We start from the raw sequence: 15,001 nt of genomic DNA, 5'->3' as shown, positions 1-15,001 counted from the left end.
GAGCAAGGGTGTAGATGCAAGAGTGTGGATTCCAATATCTTGAAACAAAATTGCAAATTTCCCACTTCCTAGTGTTTGCATGATCATGTAATGCATAAAAGAATAGATTTTATCGACAAAACAAATTTGAAGTGAATATAATCATATGTTAACCCAAGACATACTATATAATGAGCTATCTCCATGATCCAAACCATGGTCCTTCAACTATGTACAAGGATTGTTTTATATCTCATTCAATGTTACCATAAACTTTTTGGGTAAGTCTATGCATGTGCAAGTTTTTGTATACACTTGCACGACCAAATTATCACATCTATGTCCATTTTACTTTTACAATGTATTTCATGTCATTAAAATTTTAACCAAGCCCTAAATACAACATTGATACTTTCTTCATGTTTAAACCTTGCAAATCATATCCCTACTGAAAAGCATTTACAACAACAAAAATTTAGGCAAATGGAATAAATATCCCACATCTTAACAATATACAAGCTTCAAAGGAAACTTCTAGTACTCGTCACAAACATATTTCAACACCAAAATTGATTTATAAGCATGTCCTACAACACAATAAAAATGCCACAATCCTCAGATGCATAAATTAAAATCATGATGTTGTACCGGGGATTTAACTTAACAACACTAGTTAGATTTGAATGCATTGTTTTAACAAATAGAATGCATGGATATGTTAAACAAAGCTTGAGAAACTCTTACATAAAACCCTGTATTGAGATTATGGATCAATTACAAAACATATATATATATGTATATATATATATATGTATATATATATATATGTATATATATAACCCTATATTCAATGAATACGGATACCATGGTCCATAACTATATTACCTTACAGCATGAGGTTTTTAGTTTCTCAAACCATATGCATAAAACCCTATATCAAGTGACTGGATAAATTAGAAAGCCTTAAAGCATAACAATGTTATGTTTCTTAACAATATACATAAACCCTATAGACTTTAAACATTTTGCCATAAGATTTTAAGTTTCTTTATCCATAAACATACAACCTATCTTACTAACTGCGCATAAACTAGAAAATCTCATGGCAAAAGAATAAGTTTCTTAACCCATCTACTTAAAATCTAGTATTTAGGTTATAAGAATGATGATCTCTCAAACAAACGCACACACAAATGTGCAAAATAAGAATTGATGTTCAGATATTATGTATGACCTAAGGTATATCTACCAAAGGGAAACAAAAAAACACAATCATGTAGCAAGCAAAACCACTACAAAATTGCTCTCTAAAACCTCTAACCTTTTCACCGTTATCTATCATCTAAATGATGACTATTGTTACCAAGCAGCTGCAACCTCAAACTCTCATTCTCTTTTCTGAGTTTCATAATCTTATGTTTATAGATTTCAGCATGCCTGCTGAAGTTCGATTCCACCAGTCGCTTCTCATGATCTGCTCTCTCAATCATGACTGCACAAAAAAGCCTAACATATATCATCAGAATAGGCAAAACAACAGCACCTAACAAATATGTCAAAAAAAACTTGGCATCATCCCCAACTTTTTCTTTATTTCCTCTAACTGCCCTTTATGGATTCAATCCCATTTTCTCTTTTTCAGGCGTTAACCAATGTATGGTTTGTTCAGGGAAGTAGGTTGGGGGGGGGGCATAATGAAAACCCAGGGGTATTTCAGTGTTTGGCCGAAAATATATATTAGAATAAGATTCGAATGAAGGCTAATTTATTTAAAGGATGGAAAAGAGCTAATACATATCAAATGAGGGTAACCAGATATCAAAATAGGAATTTAGAGAAACATAATACATCAAAATAGGATGCAGAAAAACTCAATGCAATCCTTCAATAAAAAATGGTGTAGGGAATGGCCTTCTTACGCTGTTTCTCCACATCAAAAAGCCGCTGTTGAAGAACATCCTTTTCCTGCAGAAGACGGTCTTCTACAATATTCTTCTCTTGTAAAAGATGTTTCTCTAGCATGTCCTTCTCTCTCACAAGATGTTGAAGTTTCTGATTCAGATTTTGTATCTCAGCTTGATCTGACGATGCAAAATATATGGCAGCATTAGCTAGATTTTTATCTGCACAAGCGTGCAAAAGTATGGCAGAAAGAGAAAATTCAGAAATACCCCTTAATCTTTCTTATTTCCCCAAATGCCCTTGGTAATATCCCCGAAAGTGCAATCGTATATTCTATATGAACTATTCTATGGTCAGTTCATCCCTCTTTTCTCAATAACATGTACTATGTAAGTAATTATATCATCAATCAAAGATGTTTCCTTCAAGATTCACTCCCGAAAAAGAGATTTTTTAATTACCATACATGTTAATGCCTGGTCATCCAATGTTTTTAACGAGCTTTGGCGAAGCTCATTCATGGCAGAATGAACACATGAAAGCTCTTGCTCAAGATGAGCAACGGCCGCATCCCTTAGTGTTAGTTCTTCTTGGCTATGCCTGATGAGATCAACATTAAGCTATTTCATGGGTGGATCACTCACTAATCACTTCAAATGAGGATTTGCCACATACTATATATCTTAGGTCCTGATTTCTGTTTGGATTTTACTGATTCTGTTCATGCATTACTGATTTATGGTCTCTCAAAGGTGCACTTTCAAATAACTGTTACCTTATTTGGTTGTGAAGTGCACTATTTTCTGCTCGATATTCTTCACTAACCGCATCTAGGATGCCCTTATGTTCCTATAGATTTAAGCAGCGAATAGATACAAGAGTTATTCATGGAATCGAACATCAGGCTCAAGATTAATCCAATTTCATATACTTCTTCTTTCTTTGCAAGTTGTAGCTTCAAAGAGTTCAACTCCTTTACAACATCCTCAAGCTTCGAGCGGAACTCTAGCTGAAGTTAAATTGAGAAAAAATGTGTTGTCATATCAGATCATATGAGTTAGTAAGCTGTATACAGAACATCCTACAGCGTTATCCATATATTCACATAAACGATGCAAACAATTGATATGTTTAATTTTGCAAGTAATCTAGACCTCAGGATTATGCCTAAAAAACACTCGCAACTTTACGACCAAAATAGAGACATTTACAGCTTATGCAGAATGGAAACAAATTGAAGATGAAAGCTCACCTGTTGCAACAATTTGTTGAATGTCTCTGCCTGGGTTCTCAGCAGCCTCTGCTTTTCTGTAGAGGAAACAATTAATTATGAGTACTTTCATCATATTCGCGATCAAGCAAATTATTTTGCTATCTATAGAGTTCTAGTGTAAAATTTATAAAGATATACAAAACCTGTAATAAAAAACACACAAAAGTTACACAAAACTATCTATGAAGCTTAAATGAGAGACTTAAACAATAAACTAACATGGAAGAAATTTATACATTAGCTTCAAACCATCTAAACATAAGAATCCGCAAGACAAACCAGTAAACCATGGTTGTTTTTTGGCTAGATTATAATCATACTCACATAAACTTGGACGATAACAAGACAAACACATGAAGTCATACACTCAAAGACCTATAGAATCCCTCTAAAATAGGAAAAGATGTAAGTAAAACTTAAAAAAACAACTCAGACACACAAAAAACACCATTATATGCAACCTAATCCTTCCATGTGGATAGCAGATATGATAGCAGGTGACAAATAATCCCTAGATAGCTTCAAATAAGTTCGGCTTGGCAATAAAACATAAGAATTTCACTTCATTTGTAACATAAGTAATGGAATGGGTGGAACAATATGGCAAAGACAGGCTAATTACAACTCCAGAACAGACGCAAAGAAGTGAAGCCAAGGGTTCTCGCATACTACAGCAACGGTTAAAAACATTAATCTGAGAAAAACAGATAACCATATTCTAACCTCAACAGTTTTCTAGGTGTTTCATTAGCAGTTTCCTACTTACAATCAAGAAAACTACTCAATCATCCATTTTCTTAGCTTTTCAAGAACAGATTCCATGGCCTATTATAATCTACAAACACAACGACTACTTGGTCATCCATTTTCTTAGTATTTCATGAACAGTTTCTTACTTACAAGAAGATTACTTAACCATCGTTTTCTGAGTTATTGAAGGAAAGATTCTTACCCACAATTAAGGACTATTTAACCATTGGTCTTCTGAGTTTTTCATTAACAGGTAGCAACATTGTTAACAATCGATAATAACTAGTATTTGGTCATCATATTTTTGTGGTTTTTCAATCAACAGAATGAGGACTGTTATACATTGATTTTCTTTAGAAATAAGAAATGAAATTTGAGGACTCAAATTTGTTTGTGAACAGACTCACTGTCTTTCATGTTTTCCTACTAAATCATCCATTTTCTGAGGTTTCATGAACAGATTCATTGATTATTGCAGTTTCCTGCAGTAAACAGTACTGCTTCATCATCAACCTTCTGATAATTTTCCATGAACAGATTGATCATGGACTCTATTGATTACCTAGCTCAGTGTCACTGCACAACGTCTCAGCAGCTTCACGTCTCTGAGTTTCCAGTGAAATTTTCAATCTCAAGGTACGAGCTTCAACCATGGCTTCCTTGTACCTCTGCTTAATTAAGAAAACAAGGAGATAGAATTGAGATTCAGTATGGCGTTCCATATCAACATTTAACACATTCGAGGAGGATTTCGCGCTCTTAATCAAACACTGGATATATCAAATATTTTCTTCGTATTACTTCCTGCAAGACGTCGAATTGACAAAGGAGAGATGTCATTTCTTCATCAGATGGCGCCAATAGCGTAGAGCAGCTCATTTGCACGCCTGAGGAGAAGAAAGAAGAAACACGAAACAGAAGGAAGAAGAATAATAATAATAATAAATGAGGATTTCTGATCAACGATGGCAGAAATTCAGAGCCAAAACATGAAGATTTCCGGCGAAGAAGTGGACCAGAGAAACAGTAGTAGCAGCCATGGGGGAGCTTCGAAGAAGAAGAAGAAGAAGAACCAACTCCTGAGTCATCTCCATCATAGCATGAAACATTCGCGAATGTTTTCAATCTTTCGCGTATGGAAAACACCCTCAAAGTTCTGTAAATACCACACTTTTGTATATATGGTAAATACCACACTTTTGTATCGATTATTTATTATAAGATAAAGTTTTTTTTAAGGTAAAAAGTGTTAAAAAAAAAAAAAAACATTCTATGTTTTGATAACATACGCATTCGTGTGCATTCGTATGAAGAAGAAGGTTTGCCAATGCATTCGAGTATATTACGTATTATGAATCATGATCTCCATCGTTTTCCCGCCAAATGCCCCTGAGATTTTCCTTATTCCCCTAAATACCCCTGGATTTGTCCGATTTATTATCTTCTCAAAATGCTCCCCAGTTTCCCAAAATTTTTGTCTGCCCTTGTTTAAGTGAGGCGCATCTTTCCAATTTCTTCATATATATCTTCCCAATAAGACTCTACCTTTCAACTTCTTCATATAGATAGGCCTTCACCCCATGTCTACTATCAAACATGAAAGCATTACACATATTCCAATTGTGTTGCAATCCCCAATATCGTATCAATTGAATAATATCTCCATCGCGTCATTTGGACCATTTTGAACATACCGAGAAAAAACCCATTGTTGAGGCCCTCAAATAACAACGGCTTAAAACTTGCCAAATGTCTGATAAGTACTTCAAAATGATACACGTTATAGGACATTTGATGAATCTATGTGTTTTGTCCTCCAACGGAATGGTGCAAAAGAAACACGTGTTGCTTGACCCTAGTCCTTGTCTCTTTAAGGCTGAATCTAATGGACGCCCACCAATCATGACTCTCTATATGAATACCTTTGCACGAAATGGGAAATAGGAATGCCAACCACGTTGTAATATTTGCCACCACCTACCATTCGACTTACATACATTCCACATATTTTCTGCTTTCGGAGATATCCAAGATAATGATGCCATTACATGATCATGATACAATATATTTGTAGTGACCTATAACAAGCGTGTACCATCATGTAACTGCCAATCCACCCAAGGTGCAACATTCGTCTTCAATGGCAAGTATGCAAACAATAATGATATATCTTGTAATTTCTCCCAAATATATCCATAATTTGGGGGAATACATAACCATCGTTTGGCAACTTCAAATTCCGACAACCTTTGAGATTCATTATCAACCACATCCCAGATGTACAACTCCCAATCGAAATAAAAGATTGAATTGAGATCTTAGCATCTCTTTCCTTTGCCAATACAACACTTGAGAAGAAACGAGCAATTCATTTTGTAATGAATTACAAAATTCTCTATCACTTGATGGTGCTCACTGAAAAAACAATAATCCATCTAGCTATGACCTTACCACTGTTGTCAGCATACAAAATGTTGACTCTTTAGAGGAATACATCCATTGAGTAATGGCCATTACGATGCTTGAAACTTTGTTTTCACATGCACTAATCCTTCATGCTCAATAAAATATTGCATCATAGATATCCATGGTTATCTTGTTGACACATCTCATAATAAAGCAACTCTATGAACCATCAAATGCATTTCCTAATGGAGTATTGGTATACTACCTAACCGTTTAGGAGTAGCCATATGGTCCCTTGAAATCCATTTAACTCCCATCGTTTCTCCTTTCCTCCACAACATGAACCGGAGAGGTTGCAACAATATTTGGGACATTGATAAATTTGGAACGATATAGAGAAGATTAGCATGGGTGCTACGCAAGGATGACATGCAAAAATCAATCAATCAATCTCTTTATCATAATTAGCTTACCCTAGAGGTAAGTCACTACAAGCACTACATTTGGGTTTGAACACAATTTTCTCACCTCTCTATTACATACTTCATACATATCTCTTTATTCACTAGATGGCACTATAGAATGTGATGGGTTGAACCCATGACCTCCTAGTCTACATTAGGTGACCTTACCAACTAAACTACATCCATCTAGGCTCTCTTCTCTCTCTCTTGCACCTTTCTTCCCCTCTTCCTTTCTTTCAATGGCAAAGAAACACAGGGAAATTGGACCTTCCAAGCAAAGTGTAGAATCATTAAAGAAAGACTAAACGGGTTTCATTTTTAGGCCAACCAACCAAATTCACGTAACCTTCATGTTATTCCCCCATCTTCAAAGGCCAATCAGCCTTAACACTCTTCTAACTTGCTCACACAAGTTAGGTGTTGAGGCAGCTTCATGACATCATCATCATGCAAGTATGATGATATTGGCATGCAACAAAAAACTAGTATATGATGAACAACACTTAATTCTTGCATGCTCAAGATATAAACCAAACTTGGGCAGCTTCTTGTTTGTCAATAAACCTACAATTAGATCTCTTATTCTTATAAACAAACAAATGTGAAAATATACAAATATAAAATCTGCAAATAGAAATAGTTAGAAGAAACAAGAAATAGCACAAAAATCCAAGAACACTTACCATCATATGATACAACTATGAGTAGTACTAACAATCACCTATAGCCTTAATATGTTTTGTTCTGCAAGTTTCACCAACTATACAGTAGGTCATATAACACACAAAAGTAATCCTCATAGATCCAAAAAACCTTTTTAGTCGCACTACCTTTTTATAAAAATTCAAGTGTTTAAAAAGTGTATTTTTTTTCCTTTACATCCATATGTACTTAAAAAAATCAGAAAAATTGAACCCGACAACCAAAAATGGGCAAATTTTCAAATTCCAAGTCAGTTTTTCACATTGTACAAATTATTATCAACTACTCCAGCGAGTCTTCCAACAACACCACTCACTTCCTGTTTATCCGAATTGCAGTGTTCAAATATGTTTTGCTTTTATTTTTATCCATATGGCTGGGATATTTGTTGTTTATACAAATTAGAAGAATTAAGTGCAAAATAAACAAATAAACGTCCAAGTCGAGATACTACATAGTACAGGTAGTGACCTTTTTCTTCCCAACTCCTCCAGCCCACACTCCAACCGGAAACATCACCTATTCCATGAATTGTTTTGTCCAAATCAAAGTGTTCAATATGTCTTCTTTCGTAGTCTTCATCCATATGGCTGTCCTCTTCCTGCCATTATGTATATGGCTGGGAGCGTCCACTACTGGGGATATTCGGTCCCCTACCTGAAGTGTTACCTGAATAAGAAGCTCCACCCTGCCCATAGCCACCAGGATTATTACCTCGTCCTGGTGGACCACTCAAAGGAGCACTGCCATAATTACCACCTGGAACTGGACCAAATCCACTAAGTGAACCCCCCCCCCTGTTCTGATTATAGCTTCCACCAGTGGGACCTCGGTTCCCAGGCTGTACATATCTATTTTGAGGCCCACTGCCCCTTTGTCCAGTATAATGATGATGACCACCAGCAACAGTAGTTTGGCCTCCTGATCTCATTGGTAAATGGCCTTGTACTGGTGGAAGCCGAGTGTGCATCTGAGAATGCTGTGTCTTTTGCCGCTTTGATAGCTCTTCTTGTTGCCTTTGTTGTTGACGCTTTTTCTTGGTTTGGAACTCGTGTGATGCTTCATATTTTGGAAGGCTGAACAGAAATATCCATTCAAGTGAAAAACAAAGTCTTAATTACTTAAGCTATCCTGGCATTAAAGATATTTATAAGGCTGCATAACTTAAATCCAAAACGTATTTATGTCCACACCCTCCATAATTCCCGTTTCTACTACAAAGCTTACAACGCAGGAAATTGCATCACTTTATGAGCACTTACGGGTGGAAAAAACACCTTCCATCACCATATATTTCACACATGATGGGTAAGAAGAACCATACTCTTTCCATCTCTATTTTTCATTTACACTTTCTCTCTGCTCTCCCTACATAAACAATGAATTAAAAACAAAAAAGGTACCACTTCCACACGAACAGTTTTTCTACCAAGGCATAAAGTGGTGTGGCCGGAGGTAATGGAAAAGAAGTTTTTCTACCAGCTAGCATCAGTGAGTCTTTTAAAATGAAAGATTTCTGATTGAACCAACATATTTTTACCTAATTCCTTCGCCCTAATGTGAAAGACGCCTGGGTCCAAATGGTTTAAAAGCAAGTGTAAATCAGGATGGCATAAAGACGCACACCTTTCACGCCATGCCATTCGGATTCCCCTCTTAGTTATAGATAAGAATATGTTTTAAAACTTCTACGTAACTAGCAAGTTAAATTGGCTTAAAGAAATAAATTATTTATTTAATACTTCAAGAAGATGGCCAAAAACCTGCTTGGTAAACATGGCAAGGGATCATTCCAAAAGTATTCTGCATCAAGGGCATCCTTTGCTGACATTCTCTGTTTGAATTTAAATGAAGAGGAATTGATGATAAAAACCCATCAAGAAACAATAAAATAGCCCGAGATAATAAATGCCAATGTATAATTTATTCCATAATTGAACCTGTGATGGATCAAGTGTGAGAAGACGCTCCACGAGATCAAGAGCATGCCGGTCAAAACTGTCCTAACATCCAACTCTAGTTTCAGAAAGGCACTCCTAATCAAAAGGATCCTTCAAAATATATGCTAACTTATTCAGCATGATTTACTGAGCACATACTGTTTGAAAGCATCTCTCACTCGCCGTCTCATAACTCTGTCCGGCTTAAACTGACTAAACCAAGGAAGTTTGGAAACACCTGGCCAGTTTGTCTCATCTGGAGACCCACAAAGCTCGAATATCTTATTTAGCTGCTCTATCTGCAATAACATCAAAGAAAGATGCATCAGCTTTAACAACAGACAAGAATCTACAACAAACAACAAGATATATGCTTTTACTCATGCCTCATATTTCTCATGCAAAATGGGATTTTTTTTATATGCCAAGGAAAATGCAATAACAAAACATTAAAAATCTATGAAGAAAATGATAGGATACATTTTTAATTGTACCTCATCTTTCCCTGGCAAAATAGGCTTTCCATAGAGAAGTTCAGCAAATATACAACCAACTGACCACATATCAACAGCTGGACCATATTTTGTTGACCCCATCAGAAGCTCTGGTGGTCTATGCACAGATTGAGCGATATTTCAACGGGGTGATCTTCGAAGAGGAGCTTAGAACACATAGCTAGAAAATGTAAAATTCAGAGAAACGGAACATACACCCACAATATTGCACCTGTACCAAAGTGTTATGACACGATTTGTTAATTTTGCTTGTTGATCCCCTGTATATGACCTTGCAAGCCCAAAATCAGCAAGCTTTAAGATTCCATTGTTGTCGATGAGTAAATTCGAACCTACGTAATATTACAAAAAGTAGAAATTAAACAATCAGCTTATAGAAACTAGTCACAGCTATGGCGATGCAAATCTATGCTACACGAGAAACTCAATTGACAATGAGGAAAAGATGTTATGGCAAGGCATCCCAACTCATGAGTAGGCCAAGGTTCATATAATTCTATATGAAGTAATGAGCATAGAGTCCATCACTTCTCTAAAAAGTGATATAAGTGAAATCTAGCACTTACTAACACTTCTAAAAACCAAGGTTCATATAATTCTATATGAAGTAATGACACAGATTCCATCACTTCTCTAAAAAGTGATATGAGTGAAATCTAGCACTTACTAACACTTCTAAAAACCTCCAAGGAACGAAAATTACATACCAGGATATTCCTCTTCAAAGATGAGCTAAAACATTAACAATTCATTAAAGAAACTCTCCTTTCCAATAAAACTGATATTTTTATTTTGCAATATATTTCCATTTGCCAAAATAAAACAATCTACATAATATCACAAAAAGTAGAAATTAAAGAATCTACTTATAAAAACTAGTCACAGCCATGGCGATGCAAATCTATGCTACACGAGAAACTCAATTGTCAATGAGGAAAAGATGTTATGGCAAGGCATCCCTACTCACGAGTAGGCCAAGGTTCATATAATTCTAAATGAAGTAATGAACACAGATTCCATCACTTCTCTAAAAAGTGATATGAGTGAAATCTAGCACTTACTAACACTTTCAAAACCTCCATGGAACGAAAATTATGTACCAGGATATTCCTCTTCAAAGATGAGCTAAAACATTAATAATTCATTAAAGAAACTATCCTTTTCAATAAAAGTGATATTTTTAATTTTGCAATACATTTCCATTTGCCAAAATATATAACAAACTATATATTTATTAGTGTCGTCAGTGAACAAATATATCCTAAGGGACAAGAATGAGGGAACTATTATTACATAGGATATAGTGGGTTGTGAGAGGTAAGGTGGTGTGGACGTAGGAGATAGCAGAGAGTATGTTTATGAAGAGTTTAGGGTTTAGTCCAGGGCAAATCCCATACCAAAACTGTAACAAGTTGACACAAACACCATAGCATTAGCTTCAGGAGTATGTTGGGAGCCAGCTTTAACTTCTGTTGGGAGCTAGCTTTAATTTCTACTTTTCTATTTATGACCTTTCAAGAAAAAGTAAATATGACATAGAACAGATTATTTCGTGCTTGGTAGCTACCAAGGTTAACAAGAAAACCTTGCGTCAGTTTCTCTTAATTTATTTCAATATCTGCAAATCATGTCATTTATTCCTATGTCAAAAAATTGAAGTTTATATCAATTAATTTTCATACATTGGAGGTTGACGCAGTTTCTACCTATCCAAACGAAAACTTAATCCAGAGCTAAAGATAGCAAACATCTACAAATTAAAAAACTCAAATGCAACTACTTACCATTCCAACTTCAGCAGTTGATTGAATTAATAGATTTTGCATTGCTTTGAACTTTAAATATTTTACACAAAGTAATAACATAAAGTTACACCTTTCCAAGCATCAGTTATATCATGTTTTCTCAACCAGATATTTATCATAACACAACATCCAGCAGTTTTATGAATGGAATCCCAAGTTTTACGAATTGATTTACTATGTGCCTCTACAAATTTGGAACAAAATAAAAGTAGCAGTCCCATTACAAAGAAGTTCATTTAGGATCATAATATCTAGAGATTCAATATAAATCTTTATTCTATTTTTTAATCTGCTTGCCTTTTATATCCCGATGTAGGACTTGATTTATGTGACAATAGTGAAGTCCAGTCAGCAATTGTTTCATGTAACACTGCAGTATGTTGCAACATTGGCAACAGAATCCTTCATAATCTGTTACTAAGAATACATCATGTTTATTTATTAGATAATAAATGATATAAAAGACTGTATACCTTTACTTGCGGCACAGAAAATCGCATCCCTGGACGATCAGACAAGCCTGTAAGATCATGGTCCATGTATTCGAACACCATGTATATGCTACCCTTGTATTTGCTCCCCTCTGTAATGTACCTCCATACATAATCCATTACAATCATATGGCAGCCCATAGAACATGAAATCAGAACAAAATATATCACATATAATCTACCTGAATTTCCTTTTTCGTCCCTTTCAGGACCTGAAAACAGAAAGTAAATATCTCTTTCCTTCATGGCAAGTAGTTACCCCCCCCCCCCTTATCTCCCATGTCATTAAATGAATGACAGGAGATGCCACAGGCAATCATTCTTTAAATTACACATAAGATCCAAAACTTTAGCAATCTCAGAAATCTTTCAAAGAACGTAAAAATAACCTGGAGAAGTTACTATTTCTTTCAATTTGATCACATTGTCATGTTCCAGCTTCTTTAAAATTTTTATTTCTCGAATTGCGGTAATCGGAAACTACAAAGAAAATCACAAACCTCTTATCAAAATTATCACTGCCTCATAACCATTTTATATACAGATTTTACAACTACCCCTTCTCTTTCATTGTCCATTCTAACTTTTTTTAAAGCCACAATTTCACCGGTAGCGATCTCTTTGGCCATATAAACCTGCCTGTAACAAGAAGGAAACATAAGGCATAATTTCATTTACTCATACATCTGAGCTCAAATCACACTAATTTCTCAGCCATTTGACAATGATTTCCATCATCTAGCATCATAACTTCATGCATCAATGCCACACAGCTTCCCCGTGCTCTTTGATAAATAGTACTGTAGTGGTTATGAAATGTAGAACAATAATTGATAGGACAACAAGATCCTATCGACCCACCACAAAACCCATTAGGGACACCATGACATCCCTTGTCTCTAGTTACATTATTATGGATGTATAACTTCATGTGGGATAAAATCACATGAAAATGGTATATATGAGACCTTCCAAATCTATAAATATTTGGTTTCTCTTGAATCAACCACCCTAAACTCTCCAACAAGAATTACCACATCAATATGCATTTTAACCACCAATGAGTCTCTGAACCCCATATTGGACATCAAAGACAAAGGGGACATTCCGCATACACAAACAATGTCATAATCCATAATATCTTATGAACTCAAATACAATCTGAAAATGTAGAGAAGACAATCCTAACTCCACTTCAGAAAACACCCATTGGAAAGGGGGCTTTGACATTCCAATTAAAGAGTCCCGCACCACAATGTAAATTTCCAAATAGATATTGACACCAGATAACTGGTGAAGCAATGTCAATTATGTTCCACTATAACCATATAAAAACAAATGCATTACATAAGCAATACCCCTTTGCCATAACACAAACTCTAGAGGTAATCCACCCAAGATAACCTTCCAAATAAATAGCTTTAAAGGAAGACGAGACAGGCACACCACCAGCACTACCATCTGCACCCAACTATTGAAGCTTGGGAATCCCCCTTTTTTACTAATCCATACTACCATCCATGTATGGATACCAATTAGTTTGTGATTTACATAAGTCATATTCACTTAGGAGAAGTTTTTAATGATATGCAAATGTCCAATCTACCTTCTGAAATTGGATATGGCAACGTTGACATTTCTTGCAATTGAGATCATGTAGTTTGGGAATTTCTAGGAAAATGCATCTTTATCCTAGCTGTCTAAAAAAACCAGCATTCTTCTTTGGGATCCCAACCTGGTATCTGTATACTAACTAAGCCCATGTGTGCCATATGCTTAGAGTGAGTTCAAATATAGACTTTATCCTCCCATCCCAAATGATGAGATGTTTCCCAACACCTTCAATTGCAAAGAATTTGTGTTTTCCCTATCAGGTGGGGATGTCATTCTAAGAAGTCCAATACACTGTGCCAAGTGTGTGTATGTGTGTATACACATAGATCAAATCAAAAGAGAGAGAGTCGAAGAAGAAACAGAGTGGAATGACTCACCCGTAAGTGCCCTCTCCTATCTGCTCCAGCTTCTCGAAAACGTTAACGCTCCTTGAGCCCCACGACGTTGCCTCTTCTAAATTCAGCTGTCCTGCAGACGCCGAAGCCATGGCGCTCTCTGCGTGTGTCTCTGTGTGTGTGTGTGTGATAGAATGTTCAGACCCGCTCTCTCATCACAAGCTTTGCTTGGTCTTTTGATTTTGAGAGATTTACCGAAACTAAATATATACGTACATATATCAGCATAGTATGAACCATACGCACCATACGTTCATACACATTCGCGAATGTTTCCATCATTCGAGTATGGTAAGGTAAAGTTTTATTTTTTTAAGGTAAGAAAGTTAAACGTAAAAAGTGTAAAAAAAATATATAAGAATGTTTTTATATCATACGCATTCTTTTGAATTCGTACGAAGACGAATGTTTGCCAATGCATTCGAGTATATTACGTACTATGCTTGATATATGTATATGTACGAAATAATGAATGTATGTATGTACATATATATCTAAAGACTAAAACAACGCCTTCTCCTCAACAAACAAATGGCCTCAGCTCTATATCCACTTCTTCCTTTCACAAGATCCTTCCTTTAGGGCTGTGCCGATTTAGGAAACCCCTAGGCTCGATTTAAATCGACAAATTTTGGCTTATGGCCAAACTTCTTAAGTTTCGTCCTTAGTCGGCCCTTCTCCTCCGCATTCACAAATTCTCCTGCCCTATCAAGTCAACAGAAAGAAACACTTCTGGATGCTTGGATTTTTGCACCAAGAATTTCG

General features: G+C 35.8%; 2 protein-coding genes and 1 non-coding gene across 4 annotated transcripts; 1 reads left to right on the top strand and 2 right to left on the bottom strand.

The window, feature by feature from the left end:
* Positions 1-1,111: 1,111 nt before the first annotated feature.
* On the bottom strand, positions 1,112-4,932 carry LOC147865297 (4/1 protein short form protein). 2 transcript variants are annotated; one of them, XM_087318075.1, is made up of 8 exons: positions 4,706-4,932; positions 4,467-4,572; positions 3,134-3,189; positions 2,813-2,890; positions 2,657-2,730; positions 2,348-2,481; positions 1,899-2,060; positions 1,112-1,471 (listed from the first exon to the last, which is right to left on the bottom strand). In XM_087318075.1, exons 1-8 carry the CDS (start codon positions 4,781-4,783, stop codon positions 1,311-1,313), a joined length of 849 nt encoding a protein of 282 aa, XP_087174201.1. In that variant the 5' UTR covers positions 4,784-4,932; the 3' UTR covers positions 1,112-1,310. The 2 variants fall into 2 exon arrangements, with proteins under 2 accessions (XP_087174201.1, XP_087174202.1); XM_087318076.1 differs by lacking the exon at positions 2,813-2,890.
* A 1,732-nt stretch (positions 4,933-6,664) lies between these two features.
* On the top strand, positions 6,665-6,769 carry LOC147865296 (U6 spliceosomal RNA). The gene has a single exon (XR_015529736.1). It is a non-coding gene; the product is annotated as a U6 spliceosomal RNA (small nuclear RNA).
* Positions 6,770-7,695: 926 nt separating this feature from the next.
* On the bottom strand, positions 7,696-14,384 carry LOC147865295 (cyclin-dependent kinase C-2-like). The gene is made up of 12 exons (XM_087318073.1): positions 14,219-14,384; positions 12,785-12,866; positions 12,617-12,707; positions 12,410-12,439; positions 12,210-12,319; positions 12,034-12,106; positions 10,143-10,263; positions 9,911-10,028; positions 9,576-9,715; positions 9,417-9,474; positions 9,240-9,310; positions 7,696-8,552 (listed from the first exon to the last, which is right to left on the bottom strand). Exons 1-12 carry the CDS (start codon positions 14,326-14,328, stop codon positions 8,084-8,086), a joined length of 1,473 nt encoding a protein of 490 aa, XP_087174199.1. The 5' UTR covers positions 14,329-14,384; the 3' UTR covers positions 7,696-8,083.
* Positions 14,385-15,001: the final 617 nt, after the last annotated feature.

This window comes from Azolla caroliniana, unplaced genomic scaffold (genome assembly GCF_043228905.1).
Source record: "Azolla caroliniana isolate FFs.n. ecotype wild unplaced genomic scaffold, voAzoCaro1.0.p SCAF_4, whole genome shotgun sequence".
NCBI lineage: Eukaryota > Viridiplantae > Streptophyta > Polypodiopsida > Salviniales > Salviniaceae > Azolla > Azolla caroliniana.
Note: the sequence above shows the minus strand (reverse complement) of the source record. Positions and strands in the feature narration are given on the sequence as shown.